The 21,366-nt window shown below is 39.0% G+C and overlaps 1 protein-coding gene across 14 annotated transcripts in view; it reads right to left on the reverse strand.

Moving 5' to 3' along the window:
- Positions 1 to 21,366, reverse strand: part of SOX6 (SRY-box transcription factor 6) — a 460,580-nt gene that overhangs the window by 178,460 nt on the left and 260,754 nt on the right. For all 14 annotated transcript variants that reach the window (XM_082193371.1, XM_082193374.1, XM_082193373.1 and 11 more), the window contains one exon: positions 19,911 to 20,000. In XM_082193371.1, the coding sequence (XP_082049497.1) occupies positions 19,911 to 20,000 (90 nt within the window). The remainder of the gene's footprint in view (positions 1 to 19,910; positions 20,001 to 21,366) is intronic.

Raw genomic sequence — 21,366 nt, forward strand, 5'->3', positions numbered from 1 at the left:
CAGTTAGCAATTGTTGATGCATCCATATGCTACTGTCCATTCCTGAGTCAATTAAAAGTTGTCTAAAGGCTGCAATTGTGTTTTGCAACATCCACTGCAAGCATGCATAGCATCTAGAGGGCTCACTTGGTGAATTAACTTACATGGCCCAAAAGGGCATGGAGGGGGGAAATGTCCTGATTTTACAGAGTACTGTAAAATTATTGTAGGTGAAAATATGTTGGCTAATACAAAAATAACTCACATAGCATCTTAAACAAATACTGTTGCATTATGTACCAACACCATGCTTAAAAAGCAACAATTTGCAGAGTCTTCCAAAACTATTCTCAACACATCTTTTTCCAAAATTAATATCCAAAAACTATACATGACTTAAAGAAACTATCCCTCTTTAGGCATCTATTCTGGTAGACCAAGAGTAGTTGGCAGGGTGTATGTGTGTATGCATCATCATGTTGGCAGTTTCCACCCCCAACAAGTTCAGCATTATTTGCATATTAAGAGCCTTAATTCTACAGGCATGAAGTCTGAAGCTGAGAGCAGATTACACATTACAAGTGCTTTTCTTCTGGGGGTACTCAAGGATATACAGTGCCAGCACTTTCCCCCCAAATGTTAAAAGTGTGGCACTTATACTATAACAACATCATGGTGAGTACTGGCATCTTTTTTTCTGCACATGACTACACCAAGTCACCTGCTCTCTATATGTGTTAGTTCACAACAGAGACAGAGTACTCTCTAAGCCTAAATGACAGCATCACTCTGTGAAACTTCTCCAAGTACCCAAACACAATTGCCTTCTGCTGCTTCTGCATCTTGAAGAACAAGAAAACTCGTATGACATTACCAATCTTTTTTTAAAAAAATATATATCCATATATATCCTACCTACTTTCCAAGAAACACAAGGCAGCAAACAATGCTGAACCACATTTCAAATAAACAGAATCCTCAAGTTAAAGCCAGTAATAAAACCAAATGATAAAACTGCAGACACATATAGGATAAAACTCAATGCCATACTAATACAGTGGTACCTCGGGTTACATTTGCTTCAGGTTACATATACTTCAGGTTACAGATTCTGCTAACCCAAAAATAGTACCTCGGGTTAAGAACTTTGCTTCAGGATGAGAACAAAAATCGTGCTACAGCAGCGCGGCGGCAGCAGGAGGTCCCATTAGCTAAAGTGGCGCTTCAGGTTAGGAACCGTTTCAAGTTAAGGACGGACCTCTGGAACAAATTAAGTACTTAACCCGAGGTACCACTGTAATACGATTGTTCCATTAGCATAAGCATTTCTGCTTGCAACAATCTCTCCTCTCCTCCAGAGGGTTCTCCCGACCCTCGGGAGTAGTTTTGAAAGAGTTGCAGGAAAGCTCCATTGGGCTAGTGGAAATCCTTGCACTGGCTTCCACTAGCACACTGAGCTAGTTGAATCCGGCCCACAGTGACAATTCCAACACACCAGGCAAATTAAAAAAATATATAAATGTATGCAGAAACAGGCCAACCATCAGTCCTTCACTAGCAATCTCAAAACCTTTCATCCCACTGAAGATAAGAAAGGAAGCTGGCCTCAACTAAGTTTATTTGCTACAAAATGCAGGGGGAGAATTTACAATGAAAACCTACAAAGCCTTGTCTGCAGGTCTAGGATGTGGCTGCAGCTGCTGCAATAGCCAATGTTTGTTCAATGCTGTGCCAAAATTGTTTTTCAGCCTCATTTTTAGGTCATTTTAGCATTTCTTGATTGTTTTGATGGGTAAGGACCTTACTTTATCACTGTGAGATGGGCAAGGTTTGTTATGTGTCTGGATTTATTTCCATTAAACATTTTTTTCAGTGCTTTGCAGCCTTCCTGGCTACCTGCACTTTGTGGTTTGAAAAAGTCCCATGGGAGATGTTATCTCATGTTTCCTGTTGGCTTCAACTGAAATACGGGAAGCTGAGGAGGCTGCAGAGTACAGAGCACTGGAGAGATTGTTTGTCGTCTGAAAGAAAACGTACTCACAAACACCCCTCAGCCGCCTCAAAAGTAAATTAAGAGCACCCAAAACTCTGTACAGTGGCACCTCGGGTTACATACACTTCAGGTTACATACGCTTCAGGTTACAGACTCCGGTAACCCAGAAATAGTGCTTCAGGTTAAGAACTTTGCTTCAGGATGAGAACAGAAATCATGCTCCGGCAGCACGGCAGCAACAGGAGGCCCCATTAGCTAAAGTGGTGCTTCAGGTTAAGAACAGTTTCAGGAACGAATTAAGTACTTAACCCGAGGTACCACTGTATAACACGCATGAGAATTTCACTAAACTTTTCCTTTCCTTTTTGATAGTTTTCAAACACAGTTTCTTTTCTCATTAATTAATGGAGAATAGGCTTTTAAAAATAGAAAAAAATGTTAAGTGAGGCATTTTACAGCTGTTACATCTGAGCTCTCATTTTCTTACCACCGAATGAGATTCACACACAACAGGACTTGTGGCATAATGTGTGGCATATCTATTCTCACTTATTTATTTAAAATACTTCCAGACCACATATGAACTGCAGAGACATCAGGAAAATATACAAAGGTTAAAAAAAAAAGTTACAAATTCAATAGACTACAATGTCATAAATAACATCATAAATGAAAATGACAGAGGCGGTATATTAATCAGCTTCAAAAATGTGAATTCTACAATGCTTGGGCAAATAATTGAGTTTTGGTATGTCATCAAAATAATTTCAACATTAGTGCTTGGGATGCGGGTGGTGCTGTGAGTTAAACCACTGAGCCTTAAACTTGCCGATCAGAAGGTCAGCGGTTCGAATCCCCACGACGGGGTGAGCTCCCGTTGCTCGGTCCCTGCTCCTGCCAACCTAGCAGTTCGAAAGCACGTCAAAGTGCAAGTAGATAAATAGGTACCGCTCCGGCAGGAAGGTAAACGGCGTTTCCGTGCACTGTTCTGGTTTCGCCAGAAGCGGCTTAGTCATGCTGGCCACATAACCCGGAAGCTGTCTGCGAACAAACGCCGGCTCCCTCGGCCAATAAAGCGAGATGAGCGCCGCAACCACAGAGTCAGTCATGACTGGACCTAATGGTCAGGCGTCCCTTTACCTTTACCTACCCCTACAGGAAGGCATTCCACAAATCAGGTACCAACGTATTCTTTTCCTCATTTCCCCTGAAAAATTAAAAAGTAAAGTAAAAATGCTCATAATGAGCTGCACATATTGTTCACCAAGTAACAGCCTTTTCTTGCATACGTTCTCAGAAGAAGATTAAGGGATGGTTCAAAGACTTATAATGCAATCTGGCCTTGGGTAAGACCAAACTGGATACCACATACATGAATACTTGCCAGATGTTCTGGGTTACATGAAGAAACAGCAAGGTAAAAGTGCATCTAAAAATGAACTGTACATATTGTAAATCAGATTACACTAAATTCTGGATTCTAAAAGCATATTCTACATGTCAAAATTCCCAATGATGTAGCCAAAAGAACTGGGGGCCCATATAGCCTCTGCTTATTTGACAATGGACCAACAATGTTTATTGTTCTGCATGAAAATCCAGTGTCAGCTTTGGCCAGATTCACATGTCAACACGGACTGTGTTGGTGCATGCTGCTGAAAAGTTCCTCTTCCGCCGCTGGAGAGTAAGCTGGAGTCTGTCTTGTCATGAACCCAGGCATGTGGTTTGGTCCTCTCTAAACAAACCACAAGGGGTAACCAGAGTATGTTCTTAGCTTATTACTTGTGGTTTGATTGAGGAAACAACCAGGAGCCCAGGTTCAGACGTCACAACAAGACAAACTGGCTGGTTTCCAGTGGTGTAGCAGGAATAGTAGCACAGGAGGTTGTCTGTAGTAGTAGCACACTGCACATTCACATTAAACCACAGTTTGATTTTTAGCTATGGTTTAATGTGATGCACCAACCAGGTCTTTGACTCAGATCTTATTTACTAGCATACAAAGATTAGGAGCCATGTAAACAGAGAATTCAGAACAGATTATGAAATTGCCCCATTTCCTGATATGTCTTTCATAGCTGACTGCAGCTGAATGCTTTACATATTCAGTTTTAACTTTTAACATGTGGTTTCTGGGTGTCAAAGCTCTCTTCAGCGTAAACGGAGTGTGTGTAAATCTGCTATCATTAAGATCAATGTATTTGTTCTTTCCATTTCCATTCTTAGCCATTATTTCCACAAGTTGGAATATAGTGGCTACTGGTTTTTTGGTGAATAACTGCCTAATAAAGTATGCATTGGCAGTCTACCACTGGTTTACTGCTGGATGTACACCTATTGCTGGACAGTTTATACTTGACTAGCAATAGTTTGAGAAATTTCAATCACTGCTAGAAAATGAAGCAGCATTTCTCCCCACAAAAGTGGTCGGTTTAATCCAAATGTTGTTTGCGTCATTATCTGTGTTGTCACCTATGCCTGTAACAAAGGTTGCATAACTAGAATATGAATCTGGTATACTCATTGGACTGGGTTTTTAAAAAAATAGTACAATGAGACATCATAAGCCTGCCGTCACATTGTTATAGATGTATTACCTTCCAACAGATCCATGTGCAACATGAATCTAGCTCCTGCCACCTCAGTTCTTTCCTCAGCCGTTCATTTATACTAGTATTACACATATCCTTATAGAGTAGCTTATCTTTCACAGTGGCTTATAAGTTCCTTATTCAGCAAGGTGCTTCCATGTCGACCCGATTATCCGTTATTAGTCTCTATCTCCTTTGAAATGTCTGAAATATAAATATGAGTACTATACGATAGTACTGCAAGATTTATATACTTTAATGATAAATATTAATTTTGATGCTAATTACATGACCACCTTTCATGTCTTACAAATATGAACATCAGTGAAAAACTTATATTTGCCTCTGAAGGTTGTTGTTTTTTATTGCCTCTGGTTATAAGTACAGTAATGAAGAAGTGAAATTTACTGCAAAACTAAAGAGATTTGCATACCCTGCCTATCATAAAAAATGGTCCAGAGGAAACTTCCCATTATTTACTCGAGGAGACAATTTATTCCAAATCTTTTTATATGTGTGAGAAGAAAACAACCATTAAAGTTGCAGTCCTAAACACCAGGCCATCCCCAATGTGGTACCCTCCATGTATTTTGAAATACTACTCTATGGGCCCCTGGGGGACACAAGGTTGATGAAGGCTGCAAGACACATTTTCTTGAGACTGAGTAGACATTACAGGATGACACTGTTAATAGGAGGAATTAGGTGCCATGTAAAACAGAAATCACAATGCAGCCTATGGGAAATAGCATTGATCATTAAAGCACTAGCAGTTCTCTCCATCTTCTCTGATCCTGAACTTCAAAGTCCTGCACAAGAACATTTTATATAGTCCAGAGACCAAGGCCCTCTAAGAACCCCCAAAATGTGCCCCCTTTTTAAAGAAAAAAACTTTTTAAAATAAGAATAATTATTATTGTATGGACTGATCCCATTGGTTTTCCACTGTGATGCCATTTTTATTTATTTTTTTGCTGCCCCCTCCCCTCAGGTCCCTCCAAATTTCCCATTAGTATTAGTATTATTTAATTATTTATCAAATTTGTATACCACCCTACACCTGCATGTTTCAGTAGAAGTATTTCCATTTTATTTATTTTTTAAAAAAATTACTTATCACACCTGCAGGTCTCCTGCTGTGATTAAGTGACACCAAAAGCTTTTTGTGACTCCTAAGTTGGTTTGTTTGTTTTAAAAAATTAAATGGAAATTCTGGGAAATGATTGAAAAAACTGCAGAAGAACTGATAGGGAAATCCTTTGGAAGGCAGTTTTGAGAACTGAAGCTCTCAACATGTTCATTTTTTCATTTCATCCCAATGTTCAGCCCACATTGACTTAAAGGCTAATCACCCATACCCCTTCTGTGAGTGTAATTTTACTTAAATGGAATGATCTTTCATTGACAGCTAAAGCATTTTAGAACTGATGGGTTTTTTCTCATTTTAACTAAGAACTTATCATAAGAAGCACAGAACTTGTTGGATTAGTTCAAACAAAAAATATTAATTAATAAACACATAACAGAGCACTCAGATGACCACTGACTTGAATTGCTCCCCCTGTGTGAGTTTTATATTTGATGTAGGGAGGCAAAAAGAAAGGTCATACATAAATCAGTCCTAAGCCACAATCACCATCAAGTTAAAAACATAGCCAAATGCTCTTAACCAGCTATGTGTCATCTCAAGTTCCTAAGAGAAAGAAATTCTAGAAACAGTTCTAGAAACATACAAAGATCATATAGCTGGAATGAACAAACACACCAGAAATTTAAGCCACAATCATTTGCTAGTCTGGTTGTGCTTTGAAGGTCATGTTGCAAGAAAAGAGACCAAGGTTCTTAACCGTGTAGCAAAAATTCCAAAATCACAATCAGCAGGCACATAAGAGAGATGGCCTACATTTTCCAGACCATAGTTCCACCCATGTTCCTACTAGGTTCTGGTCTAATTATATTTTCAACCACAGGCATGAATATGCTTAGCCAGATGTCTCTAAGCAGCTGGTAACCAACAAAGTTTAAGTTTTTCTCTACTCTCCTTAACTGATCAGAAATCAAACCACTTATGTAGAGTCAGAATAAAACAGATCTTTGTCTCAGACCACATTATATTACCATGATGTCTTATTCTATCCAACAAATGCAATCCCCAACAGCCAAATATACGTATGAGTCACTGAAAAGATTCAACATTGTTTAAAATTTGGCAAGTTCTGGAAAAGGCGTCTTGGGTCTTCTTGACCACATTGGCCTTATGTCAAGAGCATCTCCCCAATGCAAGCAGAGACCACACAAAGAAATAGGAGATAATATAAGAGGCTTTGCTTCCTTTTGAGAAACCCTTGAACTTATGGCAGTAAACACCACTAATGCAAGGAAGGGGTCTTAGATAGATCAATAATGCAATATAAGGCAGCTCCGTAAGAATTTTCAAACATTAAGGGTCGAGGGTGAGTGAATCACGTGGCCTACAAGTTACATTTTCTCAGTCAAGCAAGGTAACTTAAAGAATATCCAAAGCAAATCTATTTAAGAGTAACTTACACTAGTCAAGCTGAAAGTTTCAGCAGCCACACTGTAATACACTTTTTGAATTATGTAGCCTTAACTTAATTTTACATCAAAATGTTTCTGCAACAGCTATGATGGAATAAAGCAGACACCTGGTAGAAAACAGAACAATGTTTTGTTTTTTTACCACATTTTAGCAGCTCCTATTTCTCTTATTTGGGAGTTTATTGAGGAAACCTCCCACAGCCTCTCTCTTTTTCTCCTTTACTTTTACTCTCATGGGGTTCCAGTTCTTTGTTGTTAAAATAAAGCAGATTTCTATGGAAAATTTACCAGTAGGGTCATCAGCCTGTAAGCTACTAATCCCTGTGAAACCTTCTCCAATCGATTTTTGAAGCTCAATGCCTGCTTGTAGATTGCCTTGTTCTACAACATATATGGTATGTTTTGATGGAGAAACTTGTGGTCTCTGGATGCAAGTCTTCCCAAAACATAGTAGCCTTAAAAGTAACACCGTATGTCACCAAGCAGCTGTAGCATCAATACTTTCCTACGCACATAAACTAGCTGACACTGCAAATAAATAAATAAATGTTGTACTTCAAGGGTAGACTTTAGGGCAGTGTGGTAATTCCAGCTCAATAATATTTAAATATCCAACTCATTTAGAGGCATGCAGACACTTGTGTGGACACCCAAGTGCAGTTCCTGGCTTTTTCTCCATTAGTAGCTCCTGTTTAGGGATGGTAATGTAATCTATTTCAGGAAGATTCTGCCCCAGATTTTACTACATACTTCCAGAATGGGTTCCAATTTGGAACATGGCAGGGAAGAATCGAGTTGTGTTCCAGAGGAAAGTTGATGAATTATTACTTTTTTATGCGCAATAGTTATTGCACAGCTACCAAATGAAGTGAACAAAATAATGAATACAGCAACTAAGTAATAAATAAGACTAACCATGCTCAGTGGGGCTTATTCCCAAGTAAGTGTATTTAGATTACAGCTTTAATAACATTTTGTGTTTCCCTGATACTGTCAAGCTAAATGTGAAAACACCAATTGGCTGATCTGACATCCCTTTTTGACATTCCACAACATGTTACTCCCACTGCTGTCTCTCTTAGAACAGGGAAAGCTGTTTTCTGTAGTTATTCAAGAATGCAAGCCATTGTCCAGATAAAACTAAAGTCGCCCCCCCCCCATAAGGAGTAAAATAAGCTTCAAAATCCCTTAATTGAATCGTAAGGTGAAACTTGCCTATAAATGGTTTTCAAAGAGTTTAGAACTGTGTGATCTTTTATTGTGATATTGAACACTCTAGGGGCACATGTCAATCTACAGCTTTTCAAAGTCATGTTAAAGAAGCATCTTCAGATACTGTGGCATGCTTTCAAAATAATGGAAATGTCAACCACTCACATAATGTTCGTATTATCCCTAATTAATATAAATTGCATCTAATTTCACCTCTACTTAAATATATTGCTGCCCAAAATAAGGACCCTAATTTTTATGAGTAATTACTATTACTGATGCATCAACACAATTATTTAAATTCAACATATGCAGAGGCAGAACCCAGCATTTACAGTTTTTTTTTGTTCTCTCCTTGCTCGATCCCTAATTTTTGTGGCTTGGAGTTCTTCCAGATTCTGTCTCTGACTTTGTGGGTTGTTGTTTTTGTTTTCATTTAAAAAAAAAAAGTGAAATCTCCTATCTTGTTTCACTTGCAGTTCCTGATTGACAAACAGGCAGGGATTTGAAAACAAGCAGTTACCTCCATGTAATCTGTACAGATAATGTGCATGAATGTATTTCAAGCGTACACTAAGGAAGGCTTAGTATTTTGCAGTTATCAAAACAGAGGGAAGAGACTATAGTTCAGTGCCAACAGCATATGTTTTACATGCAGAAGCTTCCAGGTTCAATCTCTTGCATCTTCATTAAAAGGATCAAGTAGATGATGCGAAAGACCTCTTTGCTGCTCTCCTGGAGAGCTGCCACCAGTAAAGTCTGATCAATCTTGTGGGTGTATACAACTCTCTCCGCTGGGCTGCAAGAGTTAATTCAGAACATTTCACTTCTATTTTAGATTAAATGCAGCTTGTTATGTCACTCAAACTTGGACTAACTGTGGTTTATCTTCGTTTTGCTTAGCTGAGCCAAGCCAACTTCAAACCATAGTTTACGAAGCTGTCTTTTTTCAATTAACCATAGTTAAGATTAACCACAATTTATAGTTCAGAAAAACACTAAACTGCAGTTAGATCACAAATGAAGTGAAAGCTTTACATCTTCTCACAATCATGCTGAAGGAGAGGGGAAGAGAGAGTACATGAGCCTGAGGCTGACATAGACTTCTTCTTGTAGTGCTAAATCAGGCTTTGGAATTACATCCGAATGCAGCCACAACTCTGGGCTAGATGGAGAAATATTTTAACCAAGTATGACGTGGCTTTCTATGCACCTGTGATTGCCATCACACACAAAACTTTCTTTTCCTGTTAGCAATGTACCATCGGTGGAAGACAGCCTTACTGATTAGTAGCAGTCCCAACAACTGATTCTGAAATTTGGCGCCGCTTTTCTCAGATAATGCTAATTTGTACTGCCATCAGTTCAAGTAACAGTCTAAACTGATAGCTGAAAGTGCCTTGATAATTTTTAATTTCCATCCATGGGGATTGTATCTGAGAAATAAATAAAGTTCCAGCCCAGCTGTGGAATAGCCACCTTGTACAACCAAGCTACACAATAAATGTGCCTGATGAAAATTTGCCTCCAACTGTACAGTATCTGGTGCAATTGTATATTGCACTTTACATTCAGAAGGCTTTTCCCATGCAAAAACAACAGGAAGAAAACACCTAACACATGTTGCAGATTGTATCACACACCTGCCTGGCATGTAAGCTGCAGGCATTTCTGAAAATGGAAGCAAATTTGTTACTTGTACACATTTATTCACTGTGTTATTTGATAGAGCGTGCACATGTATACAATATGTCCCTAAATAGGTATATCCCACCCACACAGTCCACCAACCACAAAAGGAGTGCAGGGATCAAATGGGTGGGCCAAATAAGTCTAAGAATATATGTGCACACTTATGTAGCAAGTTCTAGACATAATGGGTGGAGCGTGCATGGAGTGTGTGTGACTTAGAAATTTGTTTCCATATCCTGTTATGTACAGAGTAATGCAGAATCCAATACTGAATTACATAGGTTTCATACAGTTATCTCTCCTAACAGAATATGGAACACTATTTTGCATGATGTACTCATATTTTTAACACAGACTATAACGCTTCCCCTGGTACAGCCTATTATTAGCACCTTTTTAGTGTTCTCCCCCCCCCCCCGCCAACCGGGTATAATGTAAGGCAAATTATGTAAAACACACCTAACCAGTTATTCTGCAAGCTGCCACTTGCTTGCTACAAACAATCAGTTTCTACAGAGTGGAAGAAAAAACCTGCCAATAGATTGGAACTTCACATCTTAAAATTCCTGTCGAAATCAGGTGCATTTTAAGCATCAGATTTGATTATTTAATCAGGCAACTTGCATTTTGCCCTGGCTAATTTAGAAAGCTTATAATATTTTACTCATAAAATAATTGTGCACCTGTTGTGATGGAAACCTATTTAAACAAATCTTAATAGGCATTACAATTTGTTCTAAACATAAGCAAGCTAGCTGATCACTTAGTTCAATCTATAATGCAACATTTTAAAGCAGATGGCAGATTGCTCTATACCTCTGCAAGAATTGTTATGCACATTATTATGAGGATAAATCAAAAACTGCTGAAGCCATATAGTAAATCATATTTGAAGGTTATCCATCATTGCCTCTCCATGTCCAACAGGCCTTTCCATTGCCCTATATGCAAACACAAATTAGTGTAATGGATCCCAGCACCACAAGATTCCCTATGCTTACTATGCCAAGATAGCAAGCTTCCCTAATATAAATGTACATATGACAGACTGGATAAGAACCTGAATATTCAGAGTAAATTTACATCTTAGGTTCATCAGACAAAGACATCAGCCTTTGCATACAAGATTTGCTACAGCAGCCATATAACGTGTAGCGTGCACTGCCATATGGATCATTGATGGGAAGTGGAGTTTTCTACCTGACCTACTCACACTGGTGGGCAAACTCTCCCTGCCAACAAGAACAATCATGTGAGTCGCCATGATACCTGTCACAGAGCTGCATGGAGAATCCATCACACGGCAAGCTATTTTCAAGCTCCTCCATCCAATAAGATTTAATATGTAGATCATAACTTCGTACATAAAAAACTGACCTGATTTTCTCAGAATACTGTACACATATTCAGCATTAATAGGTAGTATAAAGCAATGCTTTTAAAAACAACTATATATGCAATCATGTTTTATATTTGCTTCTTTTGAGAACCTCGTTCATAAAATGCCAACTCTGGTGGAACCTGTACTGGGCTGAGGTCATATATCTGTGAAGTAGTTTACTTTGTGCATTTTATAAATGTTTATGCTCTGAAACATCTTCATAACAAGAACTGACCTGCAAATTAAGGGAAGGTTCTGCTTCTTATCACTCATTTTACTATCCATTTCATATCTGAATCAGTGAATAAACAAAGTTTGTGAATTTGACTTTAATAATTTTGTATTTTAGATTGCTGTGAACTGCCTTGAATTTTTTAAATAGATTTTTGCATGAAACTGTTTTTAATTAATTACATAATTACATAAATATAATAATGTTTTCTGTTGGGTGTATTATTATTATTATTACTATTATTATTATTATTATTATGTTTGATTTGAATAATTATGTTTTGTCTCCTAAGATTGGTTGTTTCTGGCCAAGTCATTTACTTATGTGTGAATATTCATACAAATATTTTTAAATAACTATTTTATCTAATGTATGCAATTCTAAAGTATGTATGCAATTCTAAAGTATTTTTTAACATAGTTTAGTACATTTCTTGATCCAAGAACTGTATCACAAAATGTGGAGGTGTGAAATCTGAAGAATCAGTGCATTAGTGCAGGAGGTAAAAATTAGATCAGTTTGCTTGAAAATGTGGCCAAATTTCCTCCCATCCTACCTGAGTTGCCACAATGTTCATCAAAGAAAATGAAGGCTATAAAGCAATGGAGACCTACTCGCGAAACAAATATGATACTGTAGGACACAATCCAAATCCCTGATCTGCCATGAGACTTGGATGGGATAATAAAAGAGGTTTCTTCGGTTTCTTTGAACTAGGTATGTTCAAAGTGGGTGGCTGCAGACCAGATCCAGAAGCTCTTGGAAGAACCTGATTTTCTAGCTCCATTTCAATTGGGATTCAGGCCTGGTGTTGGCACCAAAACTGCTTTGGTCACTTTGTATAACGACCCCGTTGGGAGAGAGACCGAGGAAATGTGTCCCTGTTAATTCTCCACGACCTCCCAGTGGCTTTCATTACCAACCATGGTAGCCTTCTGGAGTGGCTGTCTGAGTTGCAGGTTGGTCGGACCACTTTGTGGTGGTTCTGGTCTTTCTTGGATGGTTGTTCCTAGAGGGTGATCCTTGGGGAGTGCTCTTCACCCACATGGAGCCTTCAATGTGGAGTTCCTCAGGGTTCAATTTTATCCTCTGTGCTATTTAACATCTACATGAAACCACTGAGTGGGATCATCTGGAGTTTTGGAGTATATTGTCAGCAATATGCTGATGACACACAGATCTACTTCATCTTTACATCTGCCAGTGAGGCAGTGGATGTGCTGAACCATTGTATTGCTTTAGTAATGGACTGGATGAGAGCCAACAAACTCAAGCTCAATCTAGAGAAGATTGAGGCACTGTTAGTGGGTTCCCTAGACCAGATGGATGAGAGGTCGCCTGCTTTTGATGGGATTACACTCCCGCTGAGGGAGCTCATCAACTTTTCTCTCTGGATTTTCACTGTTTGAAATATGGCAACCCTAGTTTTATGTAGGGCTGCCTCTGGAGACAGTTTGGAAACTGCAAAATTCAGCAGCCAGGTTGTTCAGCAAGGCAAGACTGTTTGAGCATACTGCACTGATCCTGGCCCAACGGCACTGACTGCCAATTAGTTTTCAGGCCCGTTTCAAAGTGGTGGTTTTGACCTATCAAGCCTTAAATAGCTAAAAAAAATATTAAATAGCTTTAAAACATTAAATAGCTCAGGACCGCAATACCTCAAGGACGGCCTCTCCCCATTTGAACCATTCCAGACCCTGTGATTATTATGTAAGGTCCTTCAAGAAATACATTGAAGAACAAAAAGAAACAACTGCTAGCAGTGCTTGATTTATAACATAGAACACAACTACTTTATAATATGATCATGGGACATCTAGAAACTCTAAAACAATGCAGCTGCATGAGTCATTCCCAAAATATAATATTGATCATCCTTGAATCTTCCCACACTTGCCATCCTCTCCTGCCACACCAGTGTGCCACACTGCACCCTTTGAGAACCACTGCCTTAGCACATCAAGCCATTTTGAAATCTCTCTGCTGTTTCTGTGGTCTCAGACATAGAATTTCTCTAGTTTTGCCACCTGAATTTAAAAGAAAGAAATAAAGAAAGAAATCTGGAGAATAACAGCATTGAATAATTTCTTTTAAAAAACCAAAGCCTCATAATTTACCAATAGTATGAAAATCAGTTTCCAGACATGTCTTTTTACTATATTGTTCAGGACAAAGACTGAACAATGAGACATAGAGTGGCTCACATGTAAATGTATGTTCTTCTTCAGCTTCTTTTGTTTGCAATCCATTTCGTACTTATTGTTTTTACGGCCTGTTGGGCCTGGCTAACTCTGTTACTATGAATGAACTTCAGAATGAGGTACGTCTCATGCTATGACTGGAATTTGTAGCCACAATTCAAGATACTGACAACTGTTCTGCTAAAGGTGCGTTCTGCAAAGCTGTTTGTTACTTGAAGTAATTTACTTGTTTGACCTGAGCAAGCTTGCTCATTACTGTCAGCTCAATGAGCTAGAATTTAGAGTTGTCTTGGGGTGAGGGGATCTGAACACCACAGTTCCGGAAGAGGGTTATATAAAATTCTCAAATTAGAGACCTACCAAATATTTATTTATTTTTATCTAATCCTGGGATAACTTTATGAGTGAAAATATATGGTTTATCTGTTCACATGCAAGATAGTCACTGTCATGGCGCAATTACAGGAGGGGCACAAGACATGCTACCTCATGCCATGGACTGGCTGGGTGCGGAGGAGTGCTGGGGGGCACCAGCTGGAGAACCCCCAGCTGAACCCCCAGGGGAAGAAGGCTCAATAGCAAGGGGATTGGTGGTGGGATATCAATAGGTAGTCAGAGGGAGAAGACTGGGGGGGGGGAGCTGGAGGAGCAACAGGGTTTAGTGAGCAGGAAGAGTCTGTGCCAGAGTATAGTTCAGACTCTGAGGCTGAAACATAGGCTGCAGAGGAAGGGGGTCAAGAGGCTTCTGAAGAATTCAGGGAGTCTTCGCCTCCTGCTGCTACCAGCTCTCCCCCCCCCCCAGTCTCTGAGAACATGCAGAAAAAATGAAAAGAGCGGAACACAGATCAGCTGTGTGCAGATGCAGTTTGAGACTGGGGGGGGGCACGTGAGGAGCCTTAGAGAGGGGTGGGAAGACAGGGACCTTCAGTCCTCACAACTTTTTCATTGGGGCAAGACCTACCAGGAAGGATTGCTGAGACCACTAGGCCTGAACTGTATTTAGGTTTACTTGAATAAGGATTTAATTTCACTGACATTGGTGACTTCTTTCTGCTCCAACCCTGACACCTCTTTTTTTGGGGGGGGGGTATGCATTTGAGACACTTCACACAATAGTCTCATGAGAAACAGAAATCTTAGTGGCCGGCCACGAGTAAAAAGTTTCATTGCATGCTTAATGCATGATCCACCCAGAGTTAAGCACTTTTACTGATTTCAATGGGGGGGGGGAGTTATGCACTTAAATATGCTTAGTTGTAGAAATATTGGAGTCTTATTTCTTCTTCTTCTTATATACAATAAACAGCCAATAAACAATATAGTTAAAACATACTTACACTGCATATCAGTACTATGGAAAATTAGGCATTTTATTCCATGTGGTCACTTTAATAAATTCATTACTAAAAATAATTTTATGCCCTGTAGTATATTACTAATCAGGACCTGCTACTGGGTTTAAGGGTTTCTCCCCTCTGTTTCGTATTTACATTGATTTCTCTAATTGGAACCAACTGATCTTTTTCCTGTATATTGATTTTTTAAACCCTAGCAGTTAACAATGATTCTAATATATTGTAACACTTTAGACCTTAATCATAGAGTGAGGGGGGCTTTGCTTGTAGCTTTTGTTTGAGTTTTAATTAAGAAGACCTTGTGTCTCCAACCCTGAGCTGTGTTTTTAATTGCTCATATGTATATCATGTAGACTTCAAAAGAAGGAAAAGACGTTTATAACAGAGAGCACAAAGGGGAGCTTTGAAATGTCTACAACCATACAAAGTGGCATAATTAAAAACCTATGGGTGCTCCTGTGATATATAAGCCATATATATTTATAAAGTAGGCTGCGGTATACACTTGTGACTTGCCAAAAGGGATTTTGGCACTATTAGAGAAATAATCTCAATGCATCTCAAATAAACTGTAAAGAAAACTAATACGGTAATCTTTTCAGCCTTCTATTGCTCACAGAGTTCCTGTGTATTCTTGTTATCATGCTTGCTGAACCTCTGACAGCTAACCTACATTTTTCTCTTTCTGAATGCCTAATACAACTGTAATACCAATTATCCCACTTTATGCCTTCCTCTGAAAGCAAGAGGCAGCACTTCTAGCAGCAACGTAGTAGCACAACCTTCACAGAATGGATACCAATCCTACTCCTATCACAATTACAACATATACTCCATCTTTCCTCACAATTCTCTTCTCTGAAGAGAGTAACAGCTATTTCTATCACAAGCTATCAGCATGAAACTTGATACAGATAAAGGAATATGCACAGTGTATTTTATAGTGGAAATCTCTTATGCAGCAGGTCAACGCTTATCCAGCTCTTAAAATCTTGAAACTAGCACAGGCCTCTCTGTTTGCTAATTATTCTTAGGACACCGGAATTACAAACAAAAGCTTTGAACTCACTTTAATTTATCAAAGAAGATGATCTTTGCACGGGGAATTAAGGAATTACGTGCAAGTCAAAGAGTCATACAATGCAAATGGTTTTCTGTAGTGGGTAAAGCTATGCACATCCGTCAATGTCTATCCAAAAATAGAGCATACTGTACAAAGAAAGACTGCATGTGACATTTAAGCCACAATGTGTGTAAATATAGATTATGTTCCAGTAGTATACTCCTCTAGAAATGGAAACCAGAACACTTCACCCACTAGATTGTGACCCAGAAGCCTTCTATCTACAAGGCTGCTAGAACCATCATGACTCTTGGAGATAGCATAACTAACTGCTTATGTTGTGTATGGACTGGCCTCCTTTATTTGATCTTCAAAGACCCTGTATTTTGAGAGAAACCACTGGAGGCTATTTCAGTGGAACAATAGTGCGATGCTTGCAGGACTCTGCTAAGTAAGAGATTTATGTTGACATGTGAAACAAAACTAAAAACAGGCTATTTTTGGAAATAAGGGGCACCATGCTTTCTGATAGTTGACTGGGAAAGTTGGAAAATGGGGGTGGGGCTTTAAATCACTGTCATTGTATACCTCGATATTTTATTTACATAAGGTATACACACAGGAAGGAAGGAAGATTTTGCATGTAAAATTACTGCTGGATATATTTCTAAATAAGTCACTTTCCATTCATTAATATTGGATGGGAGCAATTTGGGAGCACTAGACCAATGAAATTTTGATCTTTTAACCTTTGAAGATCTGATCTCTATATGGTCTTATATACCAAAACCTTGAACTTAGCACAGTCGCAGATTGGCAGCCAAATCCTGTAAACACGGAGTTATATGTCATGCCATTTGCCCCCACAAACAACCTATCACAAGTCATGAGCATGAAACTTGATACAGATCAAGGAATATGCACAGTGTGGGTGCATATTGAGTACCCTGTTAAACACAATCAGGTCCGGGGTGGGCTTTTTTTTCAGGAGTGGCTACATTACTATACCTTCAAGGTTGCATGCACCACCTCTTCATGCAAATATGAACTCAACCAGTTATCCTCCTGCCCCACCTAGATTTAATCTGTCATAAGGGCAAAGAGCCAAGAGGTAGCATCAGTGGGTGCATACTCACAACCATCTTGTTAACCTCTTTAGGCTGCAAAAACTGAAACTGATCCCACAAAACAAGGCTTGATGGAGCATTAGAAACCTCACTGAGCCCTCTGAGATGTCCCAGGCTCCATCCACTAATATAAGTGACACAAGTGCTTTTGGTCTAGAAAAAGAGGTGCCAGAGCTCACCATGAACATGTCCCTTGTTCTCTTATAATGGCATTGGCGCTCACCTGAGAGGTGCTGGAACTGAGTTCCAGCTGAAAAAAATCCTGGGTGACACCAGTCTATGGACCACCCCTAAGAAGTTCTGTTGAGCTGACATGATGGCAGTAGATGTTGGGATTCTTTGCCACATTCATCACCACGCAGCAGGCATGGTTATGTGCTATAACATGTGCTTGGTTGTCTTCCCAATAAGGCTTTTGCCACTTTAGCCATCATCCAGCCTGCTTCATAGCACATACCTCCCCAGTATACCAGGAGGATGAATATGCTCCACAGTCTTGTAGATGATGCTCGGAATGATCATATCTATGGCCCTCTGCATCTTGCTGTGCTACAGAGAGACAAGGCCTCATAAGGATCACCAGCTCTGTCCACTGGAAAATAGCCCAGAGTGTTCAGGAATTGTTGCTTATGTCCAAAAGATGATAAACATTGCACTCAAATAAATAAGCCAGCAAGCAGCTTCAACTAATTTCACTAGGATGCATGCAGAAAAACATTGTGGTGAACTGCCTGCAAGTACTACATGCAAAATAAAATTAATTGTGTCCAGGGAGTAGAGAAGCAATTTTCATCCAATGTTTGTCTTATCAAGTCTGTTATAAACAGATATAGAATCTAATTTTAAATAAGATCAAGGCAATTAAACATCTACCTTAAGGCCAAAAAATGCACCTTCCACTATATGTCTTGTACTATGACTAATATTTTCACATCTCTTTGTTTTGGTAAACAAGGTTGGCATAGCAAACACACAGGCACAGAAGAGCTTGGCTGCCTTTTTCCTTTTTTCCTGGCATCCTTCCCCATAACTGATATTGCAGGCCACTTTTTCAAAGGGAGAGTATGTGCTTCATTTATCCTTAAGAACAACGCCTTCTGTCTGATAAAGCAGAGAACTCCCCAGTAACAGTCAGTGCAAAGAGCAGCTCTTCCCCACAAAACCACACCTTTGTTTCTTGCTATTGAGATTCTCTACCCACCCCCTCCACAACCACCTAACTTGTTTCCGTCTTACAATGTTGCTTCACAGCCCCACTGTGAACAATCAGTGATTCTGGGAAGGAGGAAAGAATAACTACACAACACAAACACAATTAAGTAGTAAAACCTGACAAATCCCTACATTTTCAAACAAAACACTAAGCAATGTTTTCTTAATTAAATGGTGTTCAGAATCACTAACAGACTGTCCTGGAGTACATGTATTCTACAGCATGGCCATTCCTGGACAGTTAGCCTTGCCACAGCACCCAGGGCTTGGTAACCTCAATACTCATTTACTATGATATGTATGCTCTAGGTGGGGCTGTCCTTAATCTTGATCCAGAAGATCCAGATTACAATTCTGGTGCATGCTAAAAACTTAATTGCTCTCCAAGACCTTTCCAATCTACCGTATTTTTCTCTCTATAAGACGCACCAGACCACAAGACGCACCTAGTTTTTGGAGGAGGAAAACAAGAAAAAAAAAATTCTGTATCTCAGAAGCCAGAAGAGCAAGAGGGATTGCTGTGCAGTGAAGGCAGCAATCCCTCTTGCTGTTCTGGCTTCTGGGATAGATGCGCAGCCTGCATTCGCTCCATAAGACGCACACACATTTCCCCTTACTTTTTAGGAGGGAAAAAGTGAGTCTTATAGAGCAAAAAATACAGTATTGATGCTAATCTCTGTTAGAAATTTAAGTATTATTTTGCTGCTTCACTGGACTTGTATTTAATTGTGTTTCTATATGCATTTTATTGTACTGCTGAACACCACCTTAAAATGTCCACATAACAGATGGTGTATAAATATCTTAATAACTAAAACATACATACACTGATTGAGAGCGGTAGCCCAAGGAAACAACTAGGAAGCATGGTTCCATGTTTGTGGTTGCGAACTATAGTATACAAAAGGGAACATTGGAGAGCTTTATCCTAGGATACAAGGAACTTTTTCTCCGGAAATTCCTTGTCTCCATGTTCACTATAGGAGGCGGCCACCTGTGTATATTATACATCATAGGACACTCCTATGCAACGTGTACCAACCAGAAAGCCAATGCAGGCTTAAGAACATAACTCAACTTTGCAGAGTTCAATGAATCTGAGACAAACCTGATCCAAAAAATGAAACCTGCCTGAACACAAAATCCATAGTTCCAGAGCTGGCTCCTCACTAAAAAGCTATTTACTTCACCACACGCAGAGAAGTCCTATTAGTATTCTTGAAAAGTCGGGGGTAATCATCAGTGGGACTTTTTGCACTATTAAAAAAATCTGCTTTTCAAAATAAAATACGATGTCTAATTTATACTATACCTTTAATTTCTCCAAGGAGTTCACTTGTGTTTAATCTTTCCATTTTCTCCTTCCAGTCTTTAGAAAGTAACTTTTCTACGCAAGATGAATCTATGAAAACAAGAGGGGAGAGAAAGTGTTAATAAAAACTTAAAAGTTTGTGAAATCAACATGCAGATATTTTAAGCTGCTGCACAATAAAATAAGTATTTTGCATTGAACAATCTAACTTCCTGCACAACTTCTGCGTCATACCATCTGCTGCCGTTGTACTTGCAGCCAATCAGAAGCCATGCTTTGGTTTCCGAATGTTTTGGAAGTCGAACGGACTTCCAGAATGGATTTTGTTTGACTTCTGAGGTACAGCTGTATTGTCCCTGGACCTGGCCTTACCCACTTAAAATGCATCCCCCCTCCTCCTCCCCCCCGCTGATTTGAATTACTGAAGGATCAATAAATTCCACATATAAAGGAGGAAAGGTCTGGGAAAACACTGTGATGGGGGAAGATGTCATAGGAATGCCCCTATGTTAACAGGGAGACACACTGATGTGAATCCACATTTTGCTCCAGTGTGGACAAATCCCAAGGGTTACGTGTTGCCATTTTATCACAATAAAAGTTACAGTACAATCTTTATACAAGTTTTGGTTGCAACACTGTAGAAGTGTCTTTGGAAGGACAGCACAGCTTATGCATCCCTGCACCCCCAAGTAATATTTTAGTAGGGAAAGCCAATATACTAATTATATCCTTTCAAAAAAGAGCAAAATTAAGAAGCACTAAGTTGTAATAGACAGCATTAAAATACTTGATACACAATAAAACAAATAATTTAATTTTAACAATTACAAGCCTTTATTATTTTTATGAGTTTTGGCCAGATAATAGAAGAATCAACAAATAACCACCAATTATCGATAGAACATTATAATTTGTCCTTTTCTGTGATATCATCAGTTTAAAAAGCTGCATCTCTTGTGCCCTGCCAAAAACGAAGAACGCTGGCTTTATATTGATATTTACAGAAAGTTAACAATAAAATATTTAAAGTAGGATACTTTTGCCCAGTTTATGACAATACAGTATTAGAGCAAAATGAATCAAGGAACAAAAAGATATGCCTGATTTTTAAGGCACCTTTTATGTAGTTGTATTTTAAAAACTTATATAAATAGAGAAGCATTAAACACACACACGAATGGCAATGAATATTTATTTATTTATTTATCTAGCTAGCTAGCTCTCTTCTCTTGATAACATATACAAAACAAAGCTTTCTTTTCTTTTATCAACAAATGGAAAATGTCTGAAAACATCTTGACAGCTCAGCTGTGATATATCGCCCTATATCACGTTGTGGCCAATGAAATAACAATCCAAATCTTTGAGGTTAGGCAAGATCTGAAATCTCAGAAAATAGAAATAATATGAAGAAAGTGTAGGTTCTGCTAAAACTGCAGTGCTGGGAAGGAGC

This window comes from Podarcis vaucheri (genome assembly GCF_965113315.1).
Source record: "Podarcis vaucheri genome assembly, chromosome: 1".
NCBI lineage: Eukaryota > Metazoa > Chordata > Lepidosauria > Squamata > Lacertidae > Podarcis > Podarcis vaucheri.